Raw genomic sequence first — 24,423 nt, 5'->3', positions numbered from 1 at the left:
TCCATGGAGGTCAGTGGGGAGCAATGTACAAGGGGTTGGCAGGGGGGGGGGAGGGAGCTGCTCCGGTACTGCCCATTTTACCCTCTCGCCCAAAGTCTGCACCGCGTCCATGTGTCTCTGCTGTGCACTCATTCTCTGAACTGGGCATAAAGGGACACAGACAGCCTCCATGAAAAAATACTTTGACCGACACCGCTTCATCTATTTATTAACACACAATACGATGCCACAAACCGGTTAAATCTGGAGGAACAACTATTCTTAGAATAACAATTCTTTTTGAACAATTAGTCTCTGGCCAATCCCCTGCACCTGTCTGTGGTTCAGGGAACCATCGTCTTATTCTTCTTATGGTGAACTAGCACAGCTGAGAGCAGAGCGTCAGTTGCTGGAAATGAGACGGGTTTATCTCTTTTCCACGAGTGCCACAAGAGGAGTTTTACGATCGTGGTGCAGGGTTGCCATAGCTTCCATTAATTGGAAAATTATTGCCGCAAAAGAGTAATCGCTTCCCATTACCTGATGAAAGCCATCCAGCAAAAGCCAACACGGCGAGTGGTAGCCATTAGGAGTGCTAATGGGTAGACCAAAGACAGTTAGAGTATGGATGTAACCCAACAGCGTAACAAGAATGGGAGAAGAACACCAATAAAAGCCTGTATGTATGACCAGTAACAGAGGAATGGGGATGTATTACAACGCTATAGAACATTTGAGGATTTAGACTACACTACACTCTGCCTCTCATCCCACCCATCAGCTGAAGCCCTCAGTTTTCAGGATATTAAGAACACCAGATAGGGTAGATGGAGAGAACTATTTGCACTGGTTGGGGATTCTAAGACTAGGGAACATAGTCTACAAATTAGAGCCAGATCTTTCAGGAATCAAATTAGGAAACACTTCTACACACAAAGGGTGGTAGAAGTTTGGAACTCTCTTCACCAAACGGCAATTGATGCTAGATCAATTGTTAATTTTAAATTAGAAATTGATAGCTTTTTGTTAACCAAAGGTATTAATGTATATGTGCCAAAGGCAGGTATATGGAGTTAGGTCACAGATCAGCCATGATCTCATTGAATGGCGGAACAGGCTCGAGCAGCTCAGTGGCCTACTCCTGTTCCTATGTTCCTCAATGATAACTGGATTATAATACTCCAGTACGCACCACAATCAGATTAAAAGAACCTACCGCCAAATATTAACTCTACAGAATGCTGATTGTGAATTCCATCTCTTACAGGACATGAAGGCACTAGATGAAGCTAATATGATGGTTGAATTCATTGATGGGTGAGCCTACCAAAAACTCAAATTACAATATGATTCATAGGCATGTGCTCCGACCACAATATCCAACTGTATGGACCACAGGGTCCCAGGGGCAACTCCTGGTCTACTCTGACTTAGCTGATCGTAGCTGGGTTAACAGTTGTGAGGATGGGCTGAAGTTATAATAACCTGCAGTGGCCCTGAGCTAGGGAGGAAAGAAAATCAGCCAGAGATCCTCAACCTGCTGGTTATCGAAGCACCCCCAATGAAGTGCAGCTTGGTCATTTGTGTAATGACAGGATCAGCTTCAGTTGTGATACTCTCCTCCTCCTCCCACCCTCCTCCCACATCCCTCTCATCCTCCTCCCCCTCCCTCCCATCCTTCTCCTCCCCCATGCCCCTCCCCCCCCCCCCACACACCCCACTGTCTAAGTTCACGCATGAAGAATTGTCATTTAGTACCAGAGGCAAATACCACCCATGGAACTGTATCCCAGCCGGAGTCTGTGCCTTCGGGAGAGAGAGTAATCCCAGCATGGGGGAGCAGTGCCTTCAGGAGAGAGGAATCCCAGCATGCTGCAGTGCCTTCGGGAGAGGGGAATCCCAGCATAGGGCAGTGCCTTCGGGAGAGAGGAACCCCAGCATAGGGCAGTGCCTTCGGGAGAGAGGAACCCCAGCATAGGGCAGTGCCTTCGGGAGAGAGGAACCCCAGCATAGGGCAGTGCCTTCGGGAGAGAGGAACCCCAGCATAGGGCAGTGCCTTCGGGAGAGAGGAATCCCAGCATGGGGCAGTGCCTTCGGGAGAGAGGAATCCCAGCATGGGGCAGTGCCTTCGGGAGAGAGGAATCCCAGCATGGGGCAGTGCCTTCGGGAGAGAGGAATCCCAGCATGGGGCAGTGCCTTCGGGAGAGAGGAACCCCAGCATGGGGCAGTGCCTTCGGGAGAGAGGAATCCCAGCATGGGGCAGTGCCTTCGGGAAAGAGGAACCCCAGCATGGGGCAGTGCCTTCGGGAGAGAGGAATCCCAGCATGGGGCAGTGCCGTCGGGAAAGAGGAATCCCAGCATGGGGCAGTGGCTTCGGGAGAGAGGAACCCCAGCATGGGGCAGTGCCTTCGGGAGAGAGGAATCCCAGCATAGGGCAGTGCCTTCGGGAGAGAGGAATCCCAGCATGGGGGGGGCAGTGCCTTCGGGAGAGAGGAATCCCAGCATGGGGCAGTGGCTTCGGGAGAGAGGAATCCCAGCATGGGGCAGTGCCTTCGGGAGAGAGGAATCCCAGCATGGGGCAGTGCCTTCGGGAGAGATGGGGAACACCAACCTGATAAAGTTTTAACGTTTGTTCTTGGGATGTGAGCAACACTGACCAGAAAGGTTTTGTTGCCCATTCCTCGCTGCCCTGAGAGTATGAAGGATCAAACACACAGTGTGGGATTGGGGTTCAGGTAGGCCAGACCTGTAAGGGAGACGGGTTCCCATCCCTCCATGGTCAGTTCCTGCTGCCACTCCAGAAATTGCCAGCTTTTTGGAATTCATTTTCATAATGGTGGGATTTGACTCAAAACTTCCACCACCACAACCACCAGGCTATGTATAAGAACTATGAATGTCTTCCATATTTCCACAGTTACCACATCACATACTCAAACGAGTGCAGCATTCCTGCCGCTGACACGGCCAAAGCAGCGGACATGGAGAGCGAACAGGTGAGAAAAAAAATTTAAACCGTTTTTCCTTTGTACCGCTGCACACAGTTTCTTATGTAGGTATGAAATAAGGAGAGTATTTTCATAAGTAAATTGATTGAAACAGCCTCTGCCATGCAGCATATGTACTGGCAGGTCAAGCTGATGGGCTTTTAAAAAAAAAAGATTTGTAAAACTGGAAAAGTATTTTACCAGAATAGTTACAAAAGGTTATTTACAGAGGGGCACAAGAGTAAGTTCAAGCGCTGAAAGTATCAATAGCTGCAGCCTAACCTGGTTCACAATTACACTTGAAATGCCTCATCCGAGAATGACAGAACCAGTATCACGGACATTTATACGTTAAAAACTGGAGTTAATGAATGTCTCTCTGATTACCTGTTTTGCACACTGCAAATTATCAGTGGGAATCATGTGACAGCACATCTTACCTATCACTGGTCTATGATGTTTCATTGATTAGTGAAATGGAAGACCAGTGAAATGGAAGATATTGACACTGGCCTGATTAAATGTGGAGGGCAGAGTTGACAATGCATCACATTTGATTTCATCCTCCAATTCTGGCCTCTGGCACATACCTAATTTTCATCGCTCCACCATTGGCGGCCGTGCCTTCAGCTAAGGCCCGAAGCGCTGGAATTCCTTCCCTAAACCTTTCTGGCTCGCTACCTCTCTCTTTTAAATCACTCCTAAAAACCACAAACTTTTGGTCACCTGTAATATCTCCTTATGTGGTTTAGTGTGGAATTTTGTTTGAGAATGCTTCTGTGAAGCACTTGGGAATGTTTTACTATGTCTAATATGCAAGTTGTTGTTGTCCAAGTCAGCATGGATTTATGAAAGGGAAATCATGCTTGCCAAATCTTCTAGAGTTTTTTGAGGATGTAACTAGTAGAGTGGATAAGGGAGAATCCTGGACTTTCAAAAGGCTTTTGACAAGGTTCCACAGAAGATCTTAGTGTGCAAAATTAAAGCACATGCTATTGGGAGTAATATACTGACGTGGATAGAGAACTGGTTGGCAAACAGGAAGCAAAGCGTGGGAATAAACGGGTCCTTTTCAGAATGGCAGGCAGTGACTAGTGGGGTACCGCAGGATTCAGTGCTGGGACTCCAGCTATTTACAATGTACATTAATGATTTAGACAAAGGAATTGAATGTAATATCTCCAAGTTTGCAGATGATACTAAGCTGGGTGGCAGTGCGAGCTGCGAGGAGGAGGCTAGGAGGCTGCAGGGGGACTTGAACAGGTTAGGTGAATGGACAAATGCATGGCAGATGCAGTATAATGTGGATAAGTGTGAGGTTATCCACTTTGGTGGCAAAAACAGGAAGGCAGATTATTATCTGAATGGTGACAGATTAGTAAAAGGGGAGGTGCAACAAGACCTGGGTGTCATGGTACATCAGTCATTGAAGGTAGGCATGCAGGTACAGCAGGCAGTAAAGAAAACAAATGGCATGCTGGGCTTCATAGCGAGGGGATTTGAGTATAGGAGCAGGGAAGTCTTACTGCAGTTGTACAGGGCCTTGGTGAGGCCACACCTTGAATACTGTGTGCAGTTTTGCTCTCCTAATCTAAGGAAGGACATTCTTGCTATTGAGGAAGTGCAGCAAAGGTTCACCAGACTGATTCCCGGGATGGCAGGACTGACATATGAAGAAAGACTGGATCGACTAGACTTATATTCACTGGAATTTAGAAGAATGAGAGGGGATCTCATAGAAACATATAAAATTTTGACGGGATTGGACAGGTTAGATGCAGGAAGAATGTTCCCGATGTTGGCGAAGTCCAGAACCAGGGGTCACAGACTAAGGATAAGGGGTAAGCCATTTAGGATCGAGATGAGGAGAAACTTCTTCACTCAGAGAATTGTGAACCTGTGGAATTCTCTGCCACAGAAAGTTGTTGAGGCCAGTTTGTTAGATATATTCAAAAGGGAGTTAAATGTGGCCCTTATGGCTAAAGAGATCAAGGGGTATGGAGAGAAAGCAGGAAAGGGGTACTGAAGTTGCATGATCAGCCATGATCATATTGAATGGCGGTGCAGGCTCGAAGGGCCGAATGACCTACTCCTGAAACTACTTTCTATGTCTCCATGTTTATAATTATCTTGGTGGTCTCAAAATGTGTTCATAGAATGGTTACAGCATAGAAGGCGGCCATCTGCAAGAGCACTTCAGCCAGTCCCACTCCCTCGCCCTTTCCCCATAGCCCTGCAAATTTTTTTCCTTAAGGTACTTATCCAATTCCCCATTGAAAGCCACAATTGAGTGTGTCTCCACCACCCTTTCAGACAGTGCATTCTAAATCCCAACCACTCGCTGCCTTATCAGGTTTATATCATGTCACCATTGGATTTTTTGCCAATTACCTTAAATCTGTGTCCTCTGGTTCTCGGCCCTTCCGCCGAACAGTTTCTGCCTATCTATTGTCCAGACCCATCATGATTTTGAACACCTCTATCAAATCTCCTCTCAACCTCTGCTCCAAGAACAACAACAACTACTTGTATTTATATAGCACCTTTAACGTCCCAAGGCACTTCTCAGGAGTATTATAAGGCAAAAAATTTGACACTGAGCCACATAAGTAGAAATTAGTGCAAGTGACCAAAAGCTTGGTTGAAAATGGAGGTTTTATGAGTGTCTTGAAGGAGGAAAGAGAGGTAGAGAGGCGGAGAGGTTTAGGGAGGAGTTCCAGAGCTTGGGGCCCAGGCAACAGAAGGCACGGCCACCGACGGTTGAGCGATTATAATCAGGGATGCTCAAGAGAGCAGAATTAGAGGAACGTAGACATCTCGGGAGGGGGGGGGGGATTGTGGGAGTGGAGGAGATTACAGAGATAGGGAGGGGCAAGGCCATGGATGGATTGAAATCGAGTATTACTTAACCGGATGCCAGTGTCGGTCAGCGAGCACGGGGGGTGATGGGTGAGCAGGAATGGGTGCGAGTTAGGACACGGGCAGCCAAGTCTTGGATCACCTCTAGATCACGCAGGGTAGAATGTGGGAGGCCAGCCAGGAGTGCGTTGGAATAGACAAGTCTAGATGCAACAAAGGCATGGATGAGGGCTTCAGCAGCAGATGAGCTGAGGCAAGGGCGGAGACGGGCGATGTTATGGAGGTGGAAATACGCGGGCTTAGTTATGCTGCGGATATGTGGTCGAAAACAACGCTAGCTTCTCCAGTCTATCCACATAACTGAAGTCCCTCATCCCTGGAACCATTCTCGTAAATCTTTTCTGCACCCTCTAAGGCCTTCACATCCTTCCTAAAGTGCAGTGCCCAGATTTGGACACAATACTCCAGTTGAGGCCAAACCAGTGTTTTATAAAAGTTCATCATAAAAATCTTACTTTTTTTGCCTCTCTTTGTGAAGCCCAGGATCCCATATGCTTTTTTTTTAAACCATTTTCTCAACCTGCCCTGCCACCTATACCCCCAGGTCTCTCTGTTCATGCACCCACTTTAGGATTGTACCCTTTAGTTTCTATTGCCTCTCCTCATTCTTCCTTCCAAAATGTATCACTTTGCACTTTCCTGCATTAAATTTCAACTGCCACGTGTCCGCCCATTCCACCAGCCTGTCTATGTCCTCTTGAAGTCTTATCACTATCCTCCTCACTGTTCACTATACGTGCAAGTTTTCTCTCAACTGAAAATTTTGAAATTGTGCCCTGTACAGCCACATCCAAGTTATTACGATATCAAGAAAATCAGTAGTCCCAGTACAGCCCCTTAGGGGACCACTGTGTAACTTCCTCCAGTCTGAAAAACAACTGTTCACCACGACTCTCTGTTTCCTGTCACTTAGCCAATTTCGTATCCATGCTGCCACTGTCCCTTTTATTCTATGGGCTTCAACTTTGATGGCCAGCCTATTATGTGGCACTTTATCAAACACCTTTTGGAACTTCATGTACACCATGTCAACCGCATTACCCTCGTCAACCCTGTTGTGTATGGAGAAAGAGCCAGACTGAACACTGTGAGCTCCAGGTAAAGTGTGACCGTAGTCTTTTATTGCAAGTCTCCAGAGTGCCTCTCCAACCTGTGAAGCCTCCTTAAATACCTGTGCTCCCAAGGGATTATGGGATCTCTTGGGACTCCAGGGGATGAGCCTTCTGGTGGCTGTAGAGAGTAAATACGAGTATACATATATAACACCCCCCCCCCCCACCCCCGCCCCAAGTCAATAGTGTAACTATTTACAATGTGAGTCGATCTGGGGCCCTTGCCCTGCTTGATCGCCCCGGTGTGAAAGCTGGTCTTGTTGAATCATTTGTTGGGCCCTCGCTGGGCTGCTGAGCAGTTGGCCTTGCTGGGCTGCCTAGTGTGTTGAGCCCTGCAGCGCTGCTGTGGATGATGGGTTCTGCTTCGTGGTCAACGTGGTGCCGGTTGCCACTGATGTGTATGTTGGTATAGTCCGTGAATCTGAGTTTGATTTGGTCCAAGTGTTTCCGGTGAATGAGTCCATTTGAAAGTTTGACCCGAAACACCCTGCTCCCCTCTTTGGCCACGACAGTGCCGGGAAGCCACTTGGGACCTTGTCCATAATTTAATACAAACATAGGATCATCGATTTCAATCTCGCGTGACACATTTGCGTTATCATGGTATGCACTTTGTTGAAGCCGCCTGCTCTCTACCTGTTCATGTAGATCAGGGTGAACTAACGAGAGCCTTATCTTAAGTGCTCTTTTCATGAGCAGTTCAGCAGGTGGGATCCCAGTGAGTGAGTGGGGTCTCGTGCGGTAGCTAAGCAGGACTCGGGATAGGTGAATCTGCAGTGAGCCTTCAGTTACCCTCTTCAAGCCTTGCTTGATGGTTTGCACTGCTCTCTCTGCCTGACCATTGGACGCTGGTTTAAACGGGGCAGATGTGACATGTTTGATCCCGTTACGGGTCATGAATTCTTTGAACTCAGCACTGGTAAAACGTGGCCCGTTGTCGCTCACCAGGACATCAGGTAGGCCCGTGAGTGGCAAACATGGCCCGCAGGCTTTCAGTAGTGGCAGCGGACGTGCTAGCCGACATTATCTCACATTCAATCCACTTGGAGTACGCGTCTACAACCACAAGGAACATTTTACCCAAGAACGGGCCTGCATAGTCGACGTGTACCCTAGACCACGGTTTGGAGGGCCAAGACCATAAACTTAGCGGCGCCTCCCTGGGTACATTTCTTAACTGCGAGCATGTATTACATCTGTGAACGCAGGACTCTTAAGTCTGCATCGATACCAGGCCACCACACGTGGGATCTGGCTATCACTTTTATTATTACGATGCCTGGGTGGGTACTGTGGAGGTCATTGATGAAGGTGTCTCTACCCGTCTTGGGGACCACTACTCGATTGCCCCACAGAAGGCAGTCTGCCTGGATAGACATTTCATCTTTGTGTCGCTGGAACGGCTTTATCTCTTCCTGCATTTCCACTGCGACACTGGACCAGCTCCCGTGAAGCACACAGCTTTTGACTAGAGATAATAAGGGGTCCTGGCTTGTCCAGGTTTTGATCTGCCGGGCAGTGATGGGTGATTGCTCACTCTCAAATGCTTCCATAACCATGGCTAGATCTGCGGGCTGCGTTATTTCCACCTACTGAGAGCATCGGCACAGTTTTCTGCGCCTGGCCTGTGGCGGATGGCGTAGTTGTATGCGGACAACGTGAGCGCCCATCTCTGGATGCGGGCCGATGCGTTGGTATTTATCCCTTTACTCTCGGAAAACAGGGATATAAGTGGCTTATGGTCAGTTTCCAATTCGAATTTTAGTCCAAACAGGTATTGATGCATTTTCTTTACCCCATAGACACATGCTAACGCTTCTTTCTCAATCATGCTGTAGGCTCTCTCAGCCTTAGACAGAGTCCTGGATGCATAAGCAACCAGTTGCAGTTTCCCAAAATCATTAGCTTGTTACAATACACACCCGACGCCATATGACAACGCATCACATTCTAGTACCAAACGCTTTCATGGATCATACAACACAAGCAATTTGTTTGAGTATAACAACTTTCTCGCTTTTACAAAGGAATTTTCTTGGCTTTTTCCCCAAACCTATTCGTCCCCTTTTCGTAGTAAGACATGTAGTGGTTCTAACAGTGTGCTGAGACCCGGTAAGAAGTTAACAAAGTAGTTCAGGAGTCCCAGAAACGACCGCAGCTCCGTCACATTCTGTGGCCTCGGTGCGTTCTCGATTGCCTCCATTTTCGCGTTGGTGGGCCTGATGTCATCTGCCGCAATCCTACTTCCCAGGAACTCCACTTCAGGTGCCAGGAAAACACACTTCAGGCGTTTTAACCTGAGCCCCACGCGGTTGAGTCGACGAAGAACCTCCTCCAGGTTCTGCAGATGCTCACCTGTGTTCCGACCTGTGACTAAGATGTCCACGGAAGACCACGGTGTGCGGGACCGACTTCAGTAAGTTTTCCATGTTTCTCTGGAATATCACCGCCGCCGATCGGATTCCAAACGAGCATCTGTTATAAACAAAAAGAGCTTTTGTGCGTGTTGATGCAGGTGAGGGCCTTCGATGATTTCTCCAGTTCCTGCGCTGAAGTCAGATCCAGCTTCGTGAACATCTTTCCTCCCGCCAGCGTTGCAAAGAGGTCGTCGGTCTTTGGTAGTGGGTATTGGTACTGCAGGAAGAAACGATTGATAGTTACTTTGTAATCGCCACAGATTCTGACGGTGCCGTCTCCCTTGAGAACTGGGACGATAGGACTGGCCCATTTGTTGAACTCGATCAGGGAAATTATGCCCTCTCTTTGCAGCCGGTCTAGCTCAATCTCTACCCTTTCTCTCATCATGTACGGTACTGCTCTCGCCTTGTGATGGATGGGTCGCGCCCCCAGAATTAGGTGGATCTGCACTTTTGCTCCTTGCAATTTCCTGATGCCTGGTTGTCAGCATGCGATAGCACTCGGACGTCGTTCCAGTTCCAACGTATCTTTCCCAGCCAGCTCCTGCTGAGCAGCGTGGAACCATCGCCTGGTACCACCCAGAGTGGTAGTTTGTGCACCGCTCCATCGTAGGAAACCTTTACGTTAGCACTGCCGATTACAGGCATCAGTTTTTTTGTGTAAGTTCTTAGTTTTGTGCGAACTGGAGTTAAGACTGGCCTTGAGGTCTTGTTGCACCGCAACCTTTCGAAAGTCTTTTTGCCCATGATGGACTAGCTCGTGCCTGTGTCCAGCTCCATTGACACCAGGAGTCCATTTAGTTCAACATTCAGCATTATCGGAAGACAATTCGTGGTGAATGTGTGCACCCCATGTACCTATGTCTCCTCGATTTGAGGCTCTGGTTCATTGTGATCCTCCGTGGATCTTTCCTCCTCTGCAACATGGTGGTTTTCAGGTTTAACAGGCTTAGCAGCTCGCCTGCATACTCGTTGGAGGTGTCCCATTGTTCCACAGCCCTTGCAAATGTATTCTTTGAATCAGCATGAATGGAAATGATGATCACCCCCGCAGCACCAACAAGGTGTTAATGGCCTTGCATTCATCACCCTTTATGGTGGACTCCGAGACATCAGCGGACGTGTAGCTGCAGGTATGTGTGACCTGCTCTGTACGTTACGATTCGAAAATAACATCACTTTGTTCACAGTACTTGTAGCAGCACTTGTATGCTGAGAGATTTGCTTCGTATTGTCACTGGTGGCAATGAACGCTTGGGCTATCACTATGGACTTACTCAAGGTTGGGTTCTCTACAGTCAAAACTTTGCGAAGTATGGTTTCGTGGCCAATGCCAAGTACGAAAAAGTCTCTGAGCATGTGCTCCAAACGTCCTTCAAATTCGCAATGTCCTGCAAGGCATCTTAGCTCGGCGATATAACTCGCCACTTCCTGGCCTTCAGACCTTTTGTAGGTGTAGAACCAGTACTCGCCATCAGAACGCTTTCCTTCGGGTTCAAATGCTCTCGGACCAGCGTGCGCACACAAATCGTCGTACGATTTCTCCGTGAGTTTCGCTGGAGTAAGCAGATTCTTCATGAGGCCATACATTGGTGCCCCACAGATGGTGAGGAGGATCGCCCTTCGTTTGGCAGCGTCTCTTCCCCATCTAGCTCGTTGGCCACGAAATATTGGTCGAGTCGCTCCACAAAAGTTTCCCAATCATCTCCCTCAGAGAATTTCTCCAGGATGCCCACTGTTCTCCGCATCTTTGGGATTGCTATCTGTATCTCGTCGCCAGTTGTTGTGTATGGAGAAAGAGCCAGACTGAACACTGTGAACTCAAAGTAAAGTGTGACCTTAGTCTTTTATTGCAGGTGTCCAGAGTGCCTCGCCAACCTGTGAAGCCTCCTTAAATACATGTGCTCCCAAGGGATTATGGGATCCCTTGGGTCTCCAGAGGATGAGCCCTCTGGTGGCTGTACAGAGTAAATACAAGTCCACATATATAACAAACCCTCTGTTACACCATCAAAAAAATCGATCAAGTTAGTTAAACACAATTCGTCTTTAATAATTCCGTGCTGGCGTTCCTTAATTAATCCACACTTTCCCAAGTGCCTTAAGTTAATTTTGTCCAAGATTAAAAGCTTTCCTACTATTGAGGTTAACCTGACTGGCCTGTCATTACTGGGTTTATCCTTACTCCCTTTTTTGAACAAGTATGTAACATTTGCAATTCTCCTCAGGCACCACCCCCGTATCCACGGAGGATTGGAAGCTTATGGCCAGAACCTCTGCAATTTCCACCTTAACTTCCCTCAGCATCCTAGGATACATCCCATCAGTCCTGGTGACTTACTTACTTTAGTGTAGCCAGCCTTTCTAGTATCTCCTCTATCAATTTTTAATCCCACCCAGTATCTCCACTACCTTCCCTTTCACTATGTCTATGGCAGCATCTTCTTCCTTGGTGAAGACAGATGCAAAGTACTTATTTAGTACCTCAGCCATACCCTCTCCCTCCATGTGTAGGTCTCCATTTTGTCCCTAATCGGTCCCACCCCTTTTACTGCCCGTTTACTGTGTATAATGCCTATAGAAGACTTTTGGATTCACTTTCATGCTAGCTGCCAATCTATTCTCAAACTCTTTCTTTGCCCCTCCTGTTTTCTTTTCCACTTCCCCTCTGAACTTTCTATATTCAGCCTGATTCTCACTTGTATTCTCAACCTGGCATCTGACATACGCCCCCTTTTTCTGCTTCATCTTACTTTCCATCTCTTTCATCATCCAGGGAGCTCTGACTTTAGTTGCCCTACCATTCCTCCTCGTGGGAATGTACCTCGACTGTACCCGAACCATCTCCTCTTTAAAGGCAGCCCATTGTTCGATTACAGTTTTGCCTGCCAATCTTTGATTCCAATTTACCCGGGCCAGATTTGTTCTCAACTCACTGAAATTGGTCTTCCTTCAATTAAATATTCTTACTCTAGATTTCTCCCTATCCTTTTCCATGGCTAATTTAAACCTTATAATATGATCACTGTTCCCTAAATGTTCCCCTACTGACACTTGCTCCACTTGACCCACCTCATTCCCCAGAACCAGCAATGGCTCCTCCCTCGTTGGGCCAGAAAGATACTGATCAAGAAAGTTCACCTGAACACACTTCAGAAATCCTTCCCCCTCTGTGCCCTTTACACGATTACGATCCCAGTCTATATTAGGATAGTTGAATTGAAGTCCCTCATTATCACTACTCTATAGTTCTTACACCTCTCTGTAATTTCCCTGCAGATTTGTCCCTCTATACCCTTCCCACTAGTTAGTGGCCTATAGAATACACCTAGTAGTGTTTCTTAACTCTAACCAAATAGATTCTGTCCTTGACCCCTCCAGGACATCCCCTCTCTCCAGCACTGTAATATTCTCCTTAACAATACTCCAGGTGCAGTCTCACCAAGGCCCTATCATCATCATCATCATCATAAGCAGTCCCTCGAAATGAGAATGACTTGCTTCCACGCCAAAAATAACTATAACTGCAGTAAGACATCCTTGCTCCTGTACTCAAATCCTCTTACAATGAAGGCCAACATACCATTTTCCTTCCTAACTGCTTGCTGCACCTGCATGTTTGCTTTCAATGACTGGTACAAGGACACCCAGTCGACCTGCCGGGTCCCGCTTGTCTGTCTGGTGGTCATCCACTCCCTCTCTGCCTACACACTCTTATGCTGCAGGGTGATCACCTCCTGAAAAGTGCTATTCACGTTGCTCTCAGCCTCACGGGTGCACTGCAGTGACGTCAGCTGCTGCTCAAGCTCCAAATCCCAGAGCTCGAGCTCCTCCAGCCGATGGCACTTCCTGCACACGTGGTTGTCCAGGACACTAGTAGCTTCCAACTTTGGAGTCACCTTCTCCCTGGTCCTGACACCTGCATTATATGCAATAGCAAAGATTAATCAAATACATTCTGGGTAACAACTTTTCTTGAGAATGTTATAATCATTGAACACCTGGCCTTTCACTCCACCTGGACTCGGACCCGAGGAAGATTTCTGCCCACTCAGATCTCGGAATTTGACACTCCTCAGGTGACAGCCGTGGCTCAGTGACTGAGAGGGTCGTGGGTTCTTGTCCCACTGCAGAGACTTCAGCACAACATTTGGGCTGACACTCCAGTGCAGTACTGAGGGAGTGCTGTACTCTGAGGTGCCGACTTTCGGCTGAGACATTAAACTGAGGCCCCGTCTGCCCTCTCAGGTGGATGCAAGAGCAGGGGAGTTCTTCCGGTGTCCTGGGCAATATTTACACCTCAACCAGCATCACTAAAAAAGTTTATCTGGTCATTTATATCATTGTTTGTGGGAGCTTGCTGTGCGCAAATTGGCTGCCCACATTACAACTGTGATTACACTTCAAAATTACACTACTTAGGCGCTATAGAAATGCAGGTTATTGTTGTGATAGTTACCTTGGTGGCCCCAAAAGGTGTTCATCTTTGGCTGATGTCAAGAAACGGCTGAGCACACTGGATACAGCAAAAACTGGGCTCCAACAACATCCCGATTGTTGTGCTGAAGACTTGTGTTCCAGAACTAGCTGCGCCTCTAGCCAAGCTGTTCCAGTATAGCTACAACACTGGAATCTAGCCAACAATGTGGGAAATTGACCAGGTACGTCCTGTCCAAAAAAAGGACAAATCCAATTTGATCAATTAACACCCCCTCATCCTATTCTCAATCATCAGCAAAGTGTTGGAAGGTGTCACTGATAATGCTATCAAGCGACATTTACTCACCAATAACCTGCTCACCATGGGTTCCACCAGGACCACTCAGTTCCAGATCTTGTTACAGCCTTGGTCCAAACATGGACAAAAGAGCTGAATTCCAGAGGTGAGGTGAGAGTGACTGCCCTTGGCAGCATTTGACCGAGTGTGGCATCAAGAGCCCTAGTAAAACTGAAGTCAATGGAAATCGGGGGGAAAATTTTCCTGGAGACATAACCAGCACAAAGTAAGATGGTTGTGGTTGTTGAAGGTCAGGCATCTCAGGTCCAGGACATCGCTGCAGGAGTTCCTCTGGGCAATGTCCTCAGCCCAACCATCTTCAACTACTTCATCACTGACCTTCCCCATCATAAGGTCAGAAGTGGGGATATTTGCTGATGACTGCACAGTATTCAGTTCCATTCACAACTCCTCAGATAATGAAGCAGTCTGTGCCCTGGACATCATTCAGGCTTGGGCTGATAAGTAGCAAGTAACATTCACTCCACACAAGTGCCAGGAAATGACTATCTCCAACAAGCGAGTCTAACCAACTCCCCTTGACATTCAATGGCATTATCATCACCGAATTCCCCCCATCCCGGGGTCACCATTGACCACAAACTTAACTGGAATAGACCCACAAATACTGTGGCTACAAGAGCGGGTCAGAGGCTGGGTATTCTGTCTCACCTTCTGACTCCCCAAAGCCTTTCCACCATCTACAAGGCACAAGTCAGGAGTGTGATGGAACACTCTCCACTTGCCTGGATGAGTGCAGCTCCAACAGCACTCAAGAAGCTCGACACCATCCAGGACAAAGCAGCTCATTGGATTGGCACCCTAGCCATCTCCAAAAACATTCACTCCCTCCACCACCAGCACACCGTGGCTGCAGTGTGCACCATCTACAAGATACACTGCAGCAACTCGCCAAGGCTTCTTTGGCAGCATCTCCCAAACCTGTGGCCTCTACTACCTAGAACAAGGGCAGCAGGCGCATGGGAACACCACCACTTCCAAGTTCCACTCCAAGTCACACACCATCCTGACTTGGAAATATATCAGCCGTTCCTTCATCGTCGCTGGGTCAAAATCTTGGAATTCCCTCCCTAACAGCACTGTGGGAGCACCTTCACCACACGGACTGCAGCGGTTCAAGGCGGCGGCGCATCACCACCTTCTCAAGGGCACCTAGGAGATGGGCAATAAGTGCTGGCCTTGCCATCGAAGCCCACATCCTGTGAATGAGCATATATTTTTTTTAAATCTTTCATTCCGAGATCCCATGCTCTGCTCTAAGCCCCAGCTTCAGGATAGTCTGTGCTCAGTTCCGTTTCTGTGCAGCTAGGGCATCCCATCGTGGCCTCAGACTTGGTCACTGCCAGCTCTGGAGTCGCCGCAGACCCAGGTCGATCTGCCCCAGAGATAGTCATTGCCAGCCCTGGAGTTGTTGCCACGTGAGGTATCTGCATCCTGCACAAAGCCAGCAGCAGACATTACTTTTCAAGTTAGCTTGAAGAATGAATGAAGCTTTAAAAAGCTGCGGCTCCGACTAGACCATTGATGGAAGTTTCTGACTCGGGCAGTATAGCTGCAACTGAAGGAAATAAAGTTGAGGATTTTGTTAACTGTTGTAAATATAAAACATTACTTTTCAGCAATTTCTATTCATTTTATGTCACTGTATGCTACTGAGAGTTTCCTTAACAATTTAGGATGTAAACTAGTACATTCCCTTGTAGGTGCTGGATCTAGCTCTCCCTCTTTCTCTCCCTGTTCAATAGGGTCTCCCTTCTCCCTACTCAGCGAAGTGTCTCTCTCTCTCCCCTCACCCCCACCCCCACCCCACCGGCAGCCAAACCTGGCCCAGATCCCAGGTCCAATTGCTTTCCCTATCTGATCAACAAAATCTCTCTCTCTGCCCTATCTTCTCCCCATCCACTAAACCAGAATATCCACAACACTCGATTCCACCGGTGCATTTTGGGGCTTGCCAATGAAATTCTAGCATCAAGAATGTAACAGCACAGACGACTGTTCGACCCATGTTAGGGACCATGAGAGCCCGACTCTCTGGTGGGGGGGAGCAGGGGTGGACCATTTACGGGGGACCCAACGTTTCTACGGTAAATGCAATAATATTTGTAAACTGTGGACAAGTGTCACATGATCAGTCCAACCAGAGATGGCGATACTACTGAAGGCTCGGCTAGTGATGGGGGGGTGGGGGCGGGGGGAGGAGATGCTCACCAGGCCACTTCCCGTCACAATTACCCAAAGCGGTTCCATTATCTTAACCAGGTTTTTAATCTCCATTTCTAATCATGGCTTCCCCCCCCCTCCTTCCACTCATTAATTCTTCTGTTTGACTAGACAGACCATAGATGGTATTTAATTGGACCAGTCAAGGTTCGAGTCCCCAATATGTATTCTGGCTAACGGTCAACAATTCTTGTTACTCCAATTCTCCTGCTGTGCGTAATATGTAGTTTAAAACCCAGGATCTATTTCTTTGATTTGACCTTGAGCCAGTGATCTTTCAGAGCTCACTGCTTTTACAATAATCATTGTTACGTTCAGAATAACTCCACAAGACTGTAAAACTTAAGCTCAAACTGTTGTGACCTTGGTCTCTTTATTGTAGCTCCAGAGTGAGGAGGCAGCGTAGTGGGCTGCCTTTTATACCTGCTTGCCCAGGGTGTGCAGGTGACCCTTAGGTCTCCCACAGGTGCGACCCCTGGTGGCAAGTCTTACACATTGGTAATGTTTACATACATAACATCATTCCCCCCATAGTCTTAGATACAAGTTATTTACAAGTTGAGGCGAGCCGGGGCTCTGCGTTCCCAGGTTGATCGCCTGAGTTGAAGTCCTGGCATGGGTGAGTCGGTCGGATCAGTGCTGCACCGCAGTGTGGCTGGTCTGATCGGACTGTCGGGCATGATGGATTCATCCTCATAGTTGACCGCGAGGTCGATTGCTGCTTGGGTGTGTGTGGGTACATCATTGATGGTAATGTCCTCTTCAAACTGTTCTTGGTTGTCAGTGAACCGCAGTTTGGTCGGATCCAAGTGCTTTCTGCACGTTTGTGCATTCATAAGTTTGACAACAAACACTCTATTCCCCTCCTTGGCTAACACAGCGCCAGCAACCCATAATTAAGAACAAACACGGTCATTAACCTCAATGTCACGCAATACAGCCGCGTGATCGTGATGCACGTTATGCCAGTGACGCTGGGTTTCTACATTATCATTGCGATCAGGGTGGACTAAGGAGAGCCTGGTTTTGAGTGCTCTCTTCATTAGCAATTCTGCCGAGGGAACCCCGGTAAGCGAGTGGGGTTGCGTGCGGTTGCTGAGCAGAATCCGAGATAACCGGGTCTGCAGGGAACCGTCCGTCACACGTTTCAAGCTCTGCTTGATGGTTTGGACTGCCCGTTCTGCTTGACCACTGGATGCAGGCTTAAACGGTGCAGACCTGACATGCTTGATGCCATTGCGGGTCATGAACTCGTTGAATTCCGAGCTGGTGAAACATGGTCCATTGTCACTCTTGTATAGGTAAACTTGTATATACCTTTTCCAGCCACCAGAGGGCTCACAGGTTGGAGAGGCACTCTGGAGACCTGCAATAAAAGACTACGGTCACACTTTACTTTGCGCTCACAGTATCCAGTCAGACTCTTTATTCATACATAACAGTCACTAACAAGGACGTTGGACAAACCATGGGTGACGAACATGGCCCGGAGGCTTTCAATGGTGGCAGTGGACGTACATGACAACATTATTATACATTCAATCCATTTGGAGTAAGTGACCACTGCTACTAGGAACATCTTTCCTAGAAAGGGGTCAGCTAAGGTCCACGGTTTGGTGGGCCATGACCACCGACTCAGTGGGGCCTCTCTTGGTGCATTACTCAACTGTGAGCAAGTGTTACATGACTCCAATTCCGAGTCAATGCCGGGCCACCAAACGTGCGACCTGGCGATAGCCTTCATCATGACTATGCCTGGGTGGGTACTGTGGAGGTCGCGTATAAACATTTCCCTGCCTTTTTTTGGCAAAATTACACGATTCCCCCATAGGAAACAGTGCGAATGGATGGACATTTCATGCTTGCGTCGGTGGTACAGCTTAATTTCGTCTTGCATTTCCCCTGAAACCGCTGACCAGCTCCCATTGAGTACGTAGCTTTTAACTAGTGATAGCACCGGGTCCTGGCTAGTCCAGGTCCTGATCTGGCGAGCCGTGATGGGTGAACCCTCGCTCTGAAAAGCATCCATTACAAGAAGCAAGTCTGTGGGTTGCGCCATTTCCACCCCGGTGGTGGGCAATGGTAGCCGACTGAGGGCATCAGCACAGCTCTCAGTGCCTGGTCTGTGGCGGATTACATCATCATACGCAGATAACGTTAGTGCCCATCTTTGGATGTGGGATGAAGCATTGGTGTTAATACCTTTGCTTTCTGAGAACAACAAAATGAGTGACCTGTGGTCAGTTTTGAGCTCGAACCGGAGTCCAAATAGGTATTGGTGCATTTTCTTAACCCCGTATACGCATGCTAATGCTTCTTTCTCAACCATACTGTAGGCTCTTTCAGCCTTGGATAAGCTTCTGGATGCATATGCAACTGGTTTTATTTTGCCTGACCCATTGGCTTGCTGTACGAAGATGCATCACAAGCTAGTACTAAACGTTTACACGGGTCATACAATACAAGTAATTTGTTAGAACATAGCAGGTTTCTGGCCTTGTTAAAGACTGTCTCTGGAGATTTACCCCAAACCCAGTCGTCACCCTTGCTTAGCAATAAATGCATTGGTTCCAGCAAAAGTGCTCAACCCCAGTAGAAAGTTATCAAAATAGTTGAGGAGTCCCAGGAACGAATGCATCTCCGTCACATTCTGTGGTGCGGGTGTATTCTTGATCGCCTCCGTCTTGGAGTCCGTGGGTCTGATGCCGTCCACCGCAATCTTTCTCCCCTAAAATTCAACCTCTGGCACCAGGAAAACACACTTGGAGCGTATCAGCCTGAGTCCCACTCTGTCCAGTCGCTTGAGAACCTCTTCCAGGTTGTGCAAGTGTTTGGTGGTGTTGCGGACACTGATCAAGATGTTGTCTTGAAACACTACGGTGCACGGAACCGATTTCAGCAGACTCATGTTCCTCTGGAAGATGGCCGCAGCCGAGCGAATCCCAAAAGGGGCATCTGTGGTATATGAATAGTCCTCTGTGGGTGTTGATGCACGTCAATTTTTTCGAAGGTTCAGTCAGCTCCTGTGTCATGTAAGCAGAGGTTAGATCCAGCTTGGTGAACGACTTCCCCCTGCTAGCATTGCAAACAGGTCATCTGCTTTGGGTAGTGGGTACTGGTTCTGTAACGAGACTCGGTTGATCGTTGCCTTGTAGTCCCCGCAGATTCTGACCATCCTGTCGCATTACAACACCGGAACAATTGGACTGGCCCACTCGTTGAACTCGACTGGCGATATGACCCCTGTCATTGAAGTCTGTCCAGCTCGATCTCGACTTTCTTTCGCATCATGTATGGAACTGCTCGGGCCTTGTGATGAACGGGTCGTGCATCAGGGACTAGATGGATCTGTACTTTGGCGCTTGTGAAGTTGCTGATGCCTGGCTTGAATAACGACGGGAATTTGTTTGGCACTTCGGCGCAAGACAATACTTTGATGTCATCCCAGTTCCATCGGATCTTTTCTAGCCAGCTTCTGCCGAACAGCGTTGGGCCATCGCCTGGTACAATCCATAGTGGTAAATCATGCACAGCGCGATCGTACGATACCTTCACTGCCGCACTGCCAATGACTGGTATGAGCCCTTTGGTGTAAGTGCACAGCTTGGTATGGATCGGGCTTAGTTTTGGCCTTTATGCTTTGTTGCCCCACAGTTTCTCAAAAGCCTTCTGGCTCATAATTGACTGACTCGCCCCCGTGTCCAATTCAATGGAAACTGGAATGCCGTTTAATTTGACTTTTAACATTATCGGAGGGCTTTTGGTGGTGAAGATGTATACCCCATGCACTTCCTCTTCAGCCTCGGGTTGAGTTGCCTCTCTTACTTGTTCAGCGTGATCCGCGCCAGATCAGTCATCTTCTGCCGACTCTGCCACATGGTGAGTCCAGCAAATCTGCACATTGTTCCATAGCCCTTGCACACGTAGTGCTTGAATCGACATTGATGGGCTCAATGATTACCCCCGCAGCGCCAACATGGTGTTAATGGATTCGCATTCACGTCCCACAGCGAACTCGGAGTCATCCTAGGTCTGGCCTCTGCAGGCGTGTAGGCCCTGCCATGTACAGTTCTGCCTGCTGAAGGCGTTATTTTATGCACAGTACTTGCCGGTGAGCTTCGATGTTGCAATGATATCTGTTTAGTGTTATCGTTAGTGGATATAAAAGCCTGGGCTATCGTGATGGTCTTGCTCAGATCTAGGGATTCGGCAGACAGCAGTTTGCGAAGAATGACCTCGTGGCTGATTCCAAGCACAAAAATGTCCCGCAACACTTCCCCCAAAAATCCAGCAAATACGCACGGTCCCGCCTGGCGTCTTAGGTTGGCGACATAGCTCGCCACGTCCTGGCCCTCGGAGCGGTGGTGCTTACTGTGGATTTCTCTGGGCAGGACAGACACTAAAAAGACAGCGAGAGAGATTCCGCTGCTGACTGCAAATTCCAGCCCAATATCTTCGTCCTTCTAACGAGCTGTTGATTATGGAAGGGGTGATTTTGTCGTCTCAGATGGTTCCTTCTTCAGAACTTGTTATCAATGAATTAAAGCAGGAGAGTGTCTTTTAATTAGGTTTATTGTCTAAACTGACCCTTGCTTTAATTTTGGGGAGAGGCACCAGTAAATGGAGGATAGGGGAAGGGCACCAGAAAATGGGGGCTAAGAGAGGGGCACCAGTAAATGGGGGGATAGGGGAGGGGCACCAGTAAATGGGGGATATGGGAGGGGCACCAGTAAATTGGGGGGGGGGGGGAGATAGCAGAAGGGCTCCAGTAAATGGGGGATAGGGGAGGGACACCTGTAAATGGGTGGATGGGGGATAGGGGAGGGGCACCTGTAAATGAGGCCAACTTGCAATGATGTTTGTGAGTGAAAGGTCAGAATGTTTTCATGGGTTAAAAATAGAAATAAGGAGCTTTCCCTGATGGCTAAGTTGGTAGATGCTGGACCACGCAGACTAGGAAGATCAGAGGTACAATAGCCGGTCTGTGTTGAGTTCACTGATCACGAGTCAGGATAGCAGTAATTGCGCAAAGAGGCCAGCAGCGAGGTGGGGACACAAGGCCAGTATACGTGTGGTAACCAACCGCCAAAGCATGAGCGGCTGGAGAGAGTGCGGAAAAGCGCAGCAGTGCCTGCATGTGGAGAGCAGCGTGCTGGAGCTGGAGCCGGGGGGCCCAGGGTACAGGGTCAGTATTCTATGGACAAATACACTCGCTGAGAAACAGGACCTGAGGGACGGAGGGGGCCAGTAGAGGGCAGAGCCTGGTCTCCAATCGTCTTGGATCCTCTTGCCATTGGACTAAGACCGTGCTCCGTAAAGCCCGTGTGGTGGCTGGTGTGCAACGGACACTTCACGTTAAAAGAATTCACGCACAGGCATCTTCCACTCTTTACAATGAAGTTCTGGACCTGGCCCACGTTGGTCTCATCAGCCACCTTAAAACTCATGTTAGTGTGGAAGCAAGTCATCCCCAACTCCGGGGGACTGCCTAAGAAGAAAAGCGATACCTGACCATCAAGATGCTCTCCTTCGGCTTGAGGTGTTCTCGAAGCAGTGTGCACATCTCTTCATTTGTCTTCTCTGTTGGTTTTGTCAGTGCTAGCAGATTTTTGATGAGGCCATATATTGTGGACCCGCAAACGGTGAGGAGAATCGCCCTGCGCTTGACCGCGGTTTCTTCCTTTTCCAGCTCGTTGGCCACGAAGTACTGGTCAAGACGCTCAACAAAGGCTTCCCAATCATCACCCTCAACAAATCTCTCAAGAGTACCAACGGCAGCCATGACCGCATGAAAGTTTGTGATGTGTTACTCGTCGCCAATTGTTACGTTCAGAATAACTCCACAAGACTGTATATCTTAAGCTCAAACTGTTGTCACCTTGGTCTCTTTATTGTAACTCCAGAGGTGGGCTGCCTTTTATACCTGCTTGCCCAGGGTGTGGTGACCCTTGGGGGTCTCCCACAGGTGTGCCCCCTGGTGGTAAGTCTTACACATTGGTAATGTTTACATACATAACACTCGTCATCTGAAATTTCCTGAGCAATGGCATTCGGAGAGCTTACAGGGAAATAAGAACATAATAGGGGCAGGCGTAGGCCCTACGTCACCTCGAGCCTGCTCCACCATTCAATAAGATCATGGCTGATCATCAACCTCAACTCACTTTCTTGCCTGATCCCCATATTCCTCGATTCCCCATGACTCCAAAAATCTATCTACCTCAGCCTTGAATATACTCAACGACTGAGCATCCACAGCCCTCTGGGGCAGAGAATTCCAAAGATTCACAACCCTCTGAGTGAAGAAATTCCTCCTCATCTTGGTCTTAAATGGCCGACCCCTTATCCTGAGACTGTGCCCCCTGATTCTAGACTCTCCAGCCAGAGGAAACAACCTCTCAGCATCTACCCTGTCAATCCCCTTCAGAAGCTTTTATGTTTCATTCAATGAGATCACCTCTCATTCTTCTAAACTCCAGAGAGTATAGGCCCATTCTACACAATCTCTCATCATAGGACAACCCTCTCATCCCAGGAATCAATCTAGTGAACCTCCGTTGTACCGCCTCCAATGCAAGTATATCCTTCCTTAGATAAGGAGACCAAAACTGCAGTTCTCCAGGTATGGTCTCACCAAGGCCCTGTAGAATTGTAGCAAGACTTCCTTACTCATACTCCAACCCCCTTGCAATAAAGGACAACATGCCATTTGCTTTCCTGATTGCATGCTGTGCCTGCAATCAAATGTGGCTGGAGACATCTTTTCTGGGGCAGTGAGAAGGGATCCATTCTGTTCCTGAATTTGAATGTCTGCCTCTGTATCTTCAACAGGCCGGTCGCCTCAGTGTGACTGCCATGCTGGTACATACTCAATGGTAACCTTTTAAAAGAGACCTCCTCACAGATTTTAAAGGCCAGATATACAACTCCCTTTGCATCGACAGAAAGGTTTAGCTTCACGGCAACACACGGGATATTGTGTCACTTGAAAGCCGTGATGCCCAAATCTAATTTAGCCAGAGTGCAAGGAATCTCGCACTATATTGGGTTTGCACTGGTTGCAAAAAAAACTGTAGCCAAGCATGAAACAAATAATAAACATTGCCAGTAAACATGGATACACACATCTTGGGTTTCCCGAGCGATGAAAGGCTAATGGCATAACTTGGGGCTTCTGTCGCCACTTTGGTATCAAGTCAGTCTCTGTAGTTTGACAACCTCAGATCAATCCAGCATTCAAGGCTTAAAAAAGAACAAAGACTTGCATTTCTGTAGCACCTTCATGCCCTCAGGACATCCCAAAGCGCTTTACAGTCAATGAAGTACTTTTTGAAGTGTCACTGTTGCGTTGTCGGAAACGCACGAGCCAATTTGCACACAGCAAGCTCCCACAAAAGTTGGTGAGATTCCCTCTTCAAAAACTAAAAGCAATGCATCAGGTATGCGGCCTTTCACCAGGACCCCATCCCTGTGCAGCAACAGGATGCGCTGTCGTAAGGAATAAGAATCAGGAGATTACATTTCCCCATAGAACAACATGGCAGAGTTCAGTGACTGAGCAAACCATTGAACTTGATTTTTTTTGCCTTCAGGACGAAGTTGATGAGGACAACGAGTTGCCGTTCTGAAGAGATACAGTGTCATCTTGCACAGCAGTGGCTAACGATTGGATTTAAAAATAAAAGCAAATGGTACTTCATCATTTGATAAATAATGAGATTTCTTAAAAGGCAATCGATTGACCCTTCCTCTCCCCCAACTACAGAAACCCCTTTCCTTCAGTGGGTCATGCTCCTTCAGCCTATGCTAGGCAGTATTTGTCATGGACATACTCGTCAGGAAAGAAACATTCTGTGGGCCTAAATATTCGAGCACAGAGGAATAAGACATTCAAATTGTTTCTGTCATAAATAGAATGGCAGAAGGTAATATATTGGAAGGAATTTATTTAGCTGCAAATTTTAGCTCCTTTTTATAGTCAAACTTGG

General features: G+C 48.0%; 1 protein-coding gene across 1 annotated transcript in view; it reads left to right on the top strand.

Moving 5' to 3' along the window:
• LOC139239243 (regulator of microtubule dynamics protein 3-like) overlaps positions 1–24,134 on the top strand; it is a 74,338-nt gene extending 50,204 nt beyond the window's left edge. Inside the window, exons 12-14 of the mRNA XM_070867938.1 lie at positions 1,247–1,296; positions 2,897–2,975; positions 24,028–24,134. Of these exons, the coding sequence (XP_070724039.1) occupies positions 1,247–1,296; positions 2,897–2,975; positions 24,028–24,063 (165 nt within the window). The 3' untranslated portion in view covers positions 24,064–24,134. The remainder of the gene's footprint in view (positions 1–1,246; positions 1,297–2,896; positions 2,976–24,027) is intronic.
• The last annotated feature ends 289 nt before the right edge of the window (positions 24,135–24,423 follow it).

Source organism: Pristiophorus japonicus, chromosome 26, assembly GCF_044704955.1.
Source record: "Pristiophorus japonicus isolate sPriJap1 chromosome 26, sPriJap1.hap1, whole genome shotgun sequence".
Classification (NCBI taxonomy): Eukaryota; Metazoa; Chordata; class Chondrichthyes; family Pristiophoridae; genus Pristiophorus; species Pristiophorus japonicus.
This window is presented reverse-complemented; position numbering and strand designations above follow the sequence as displayed.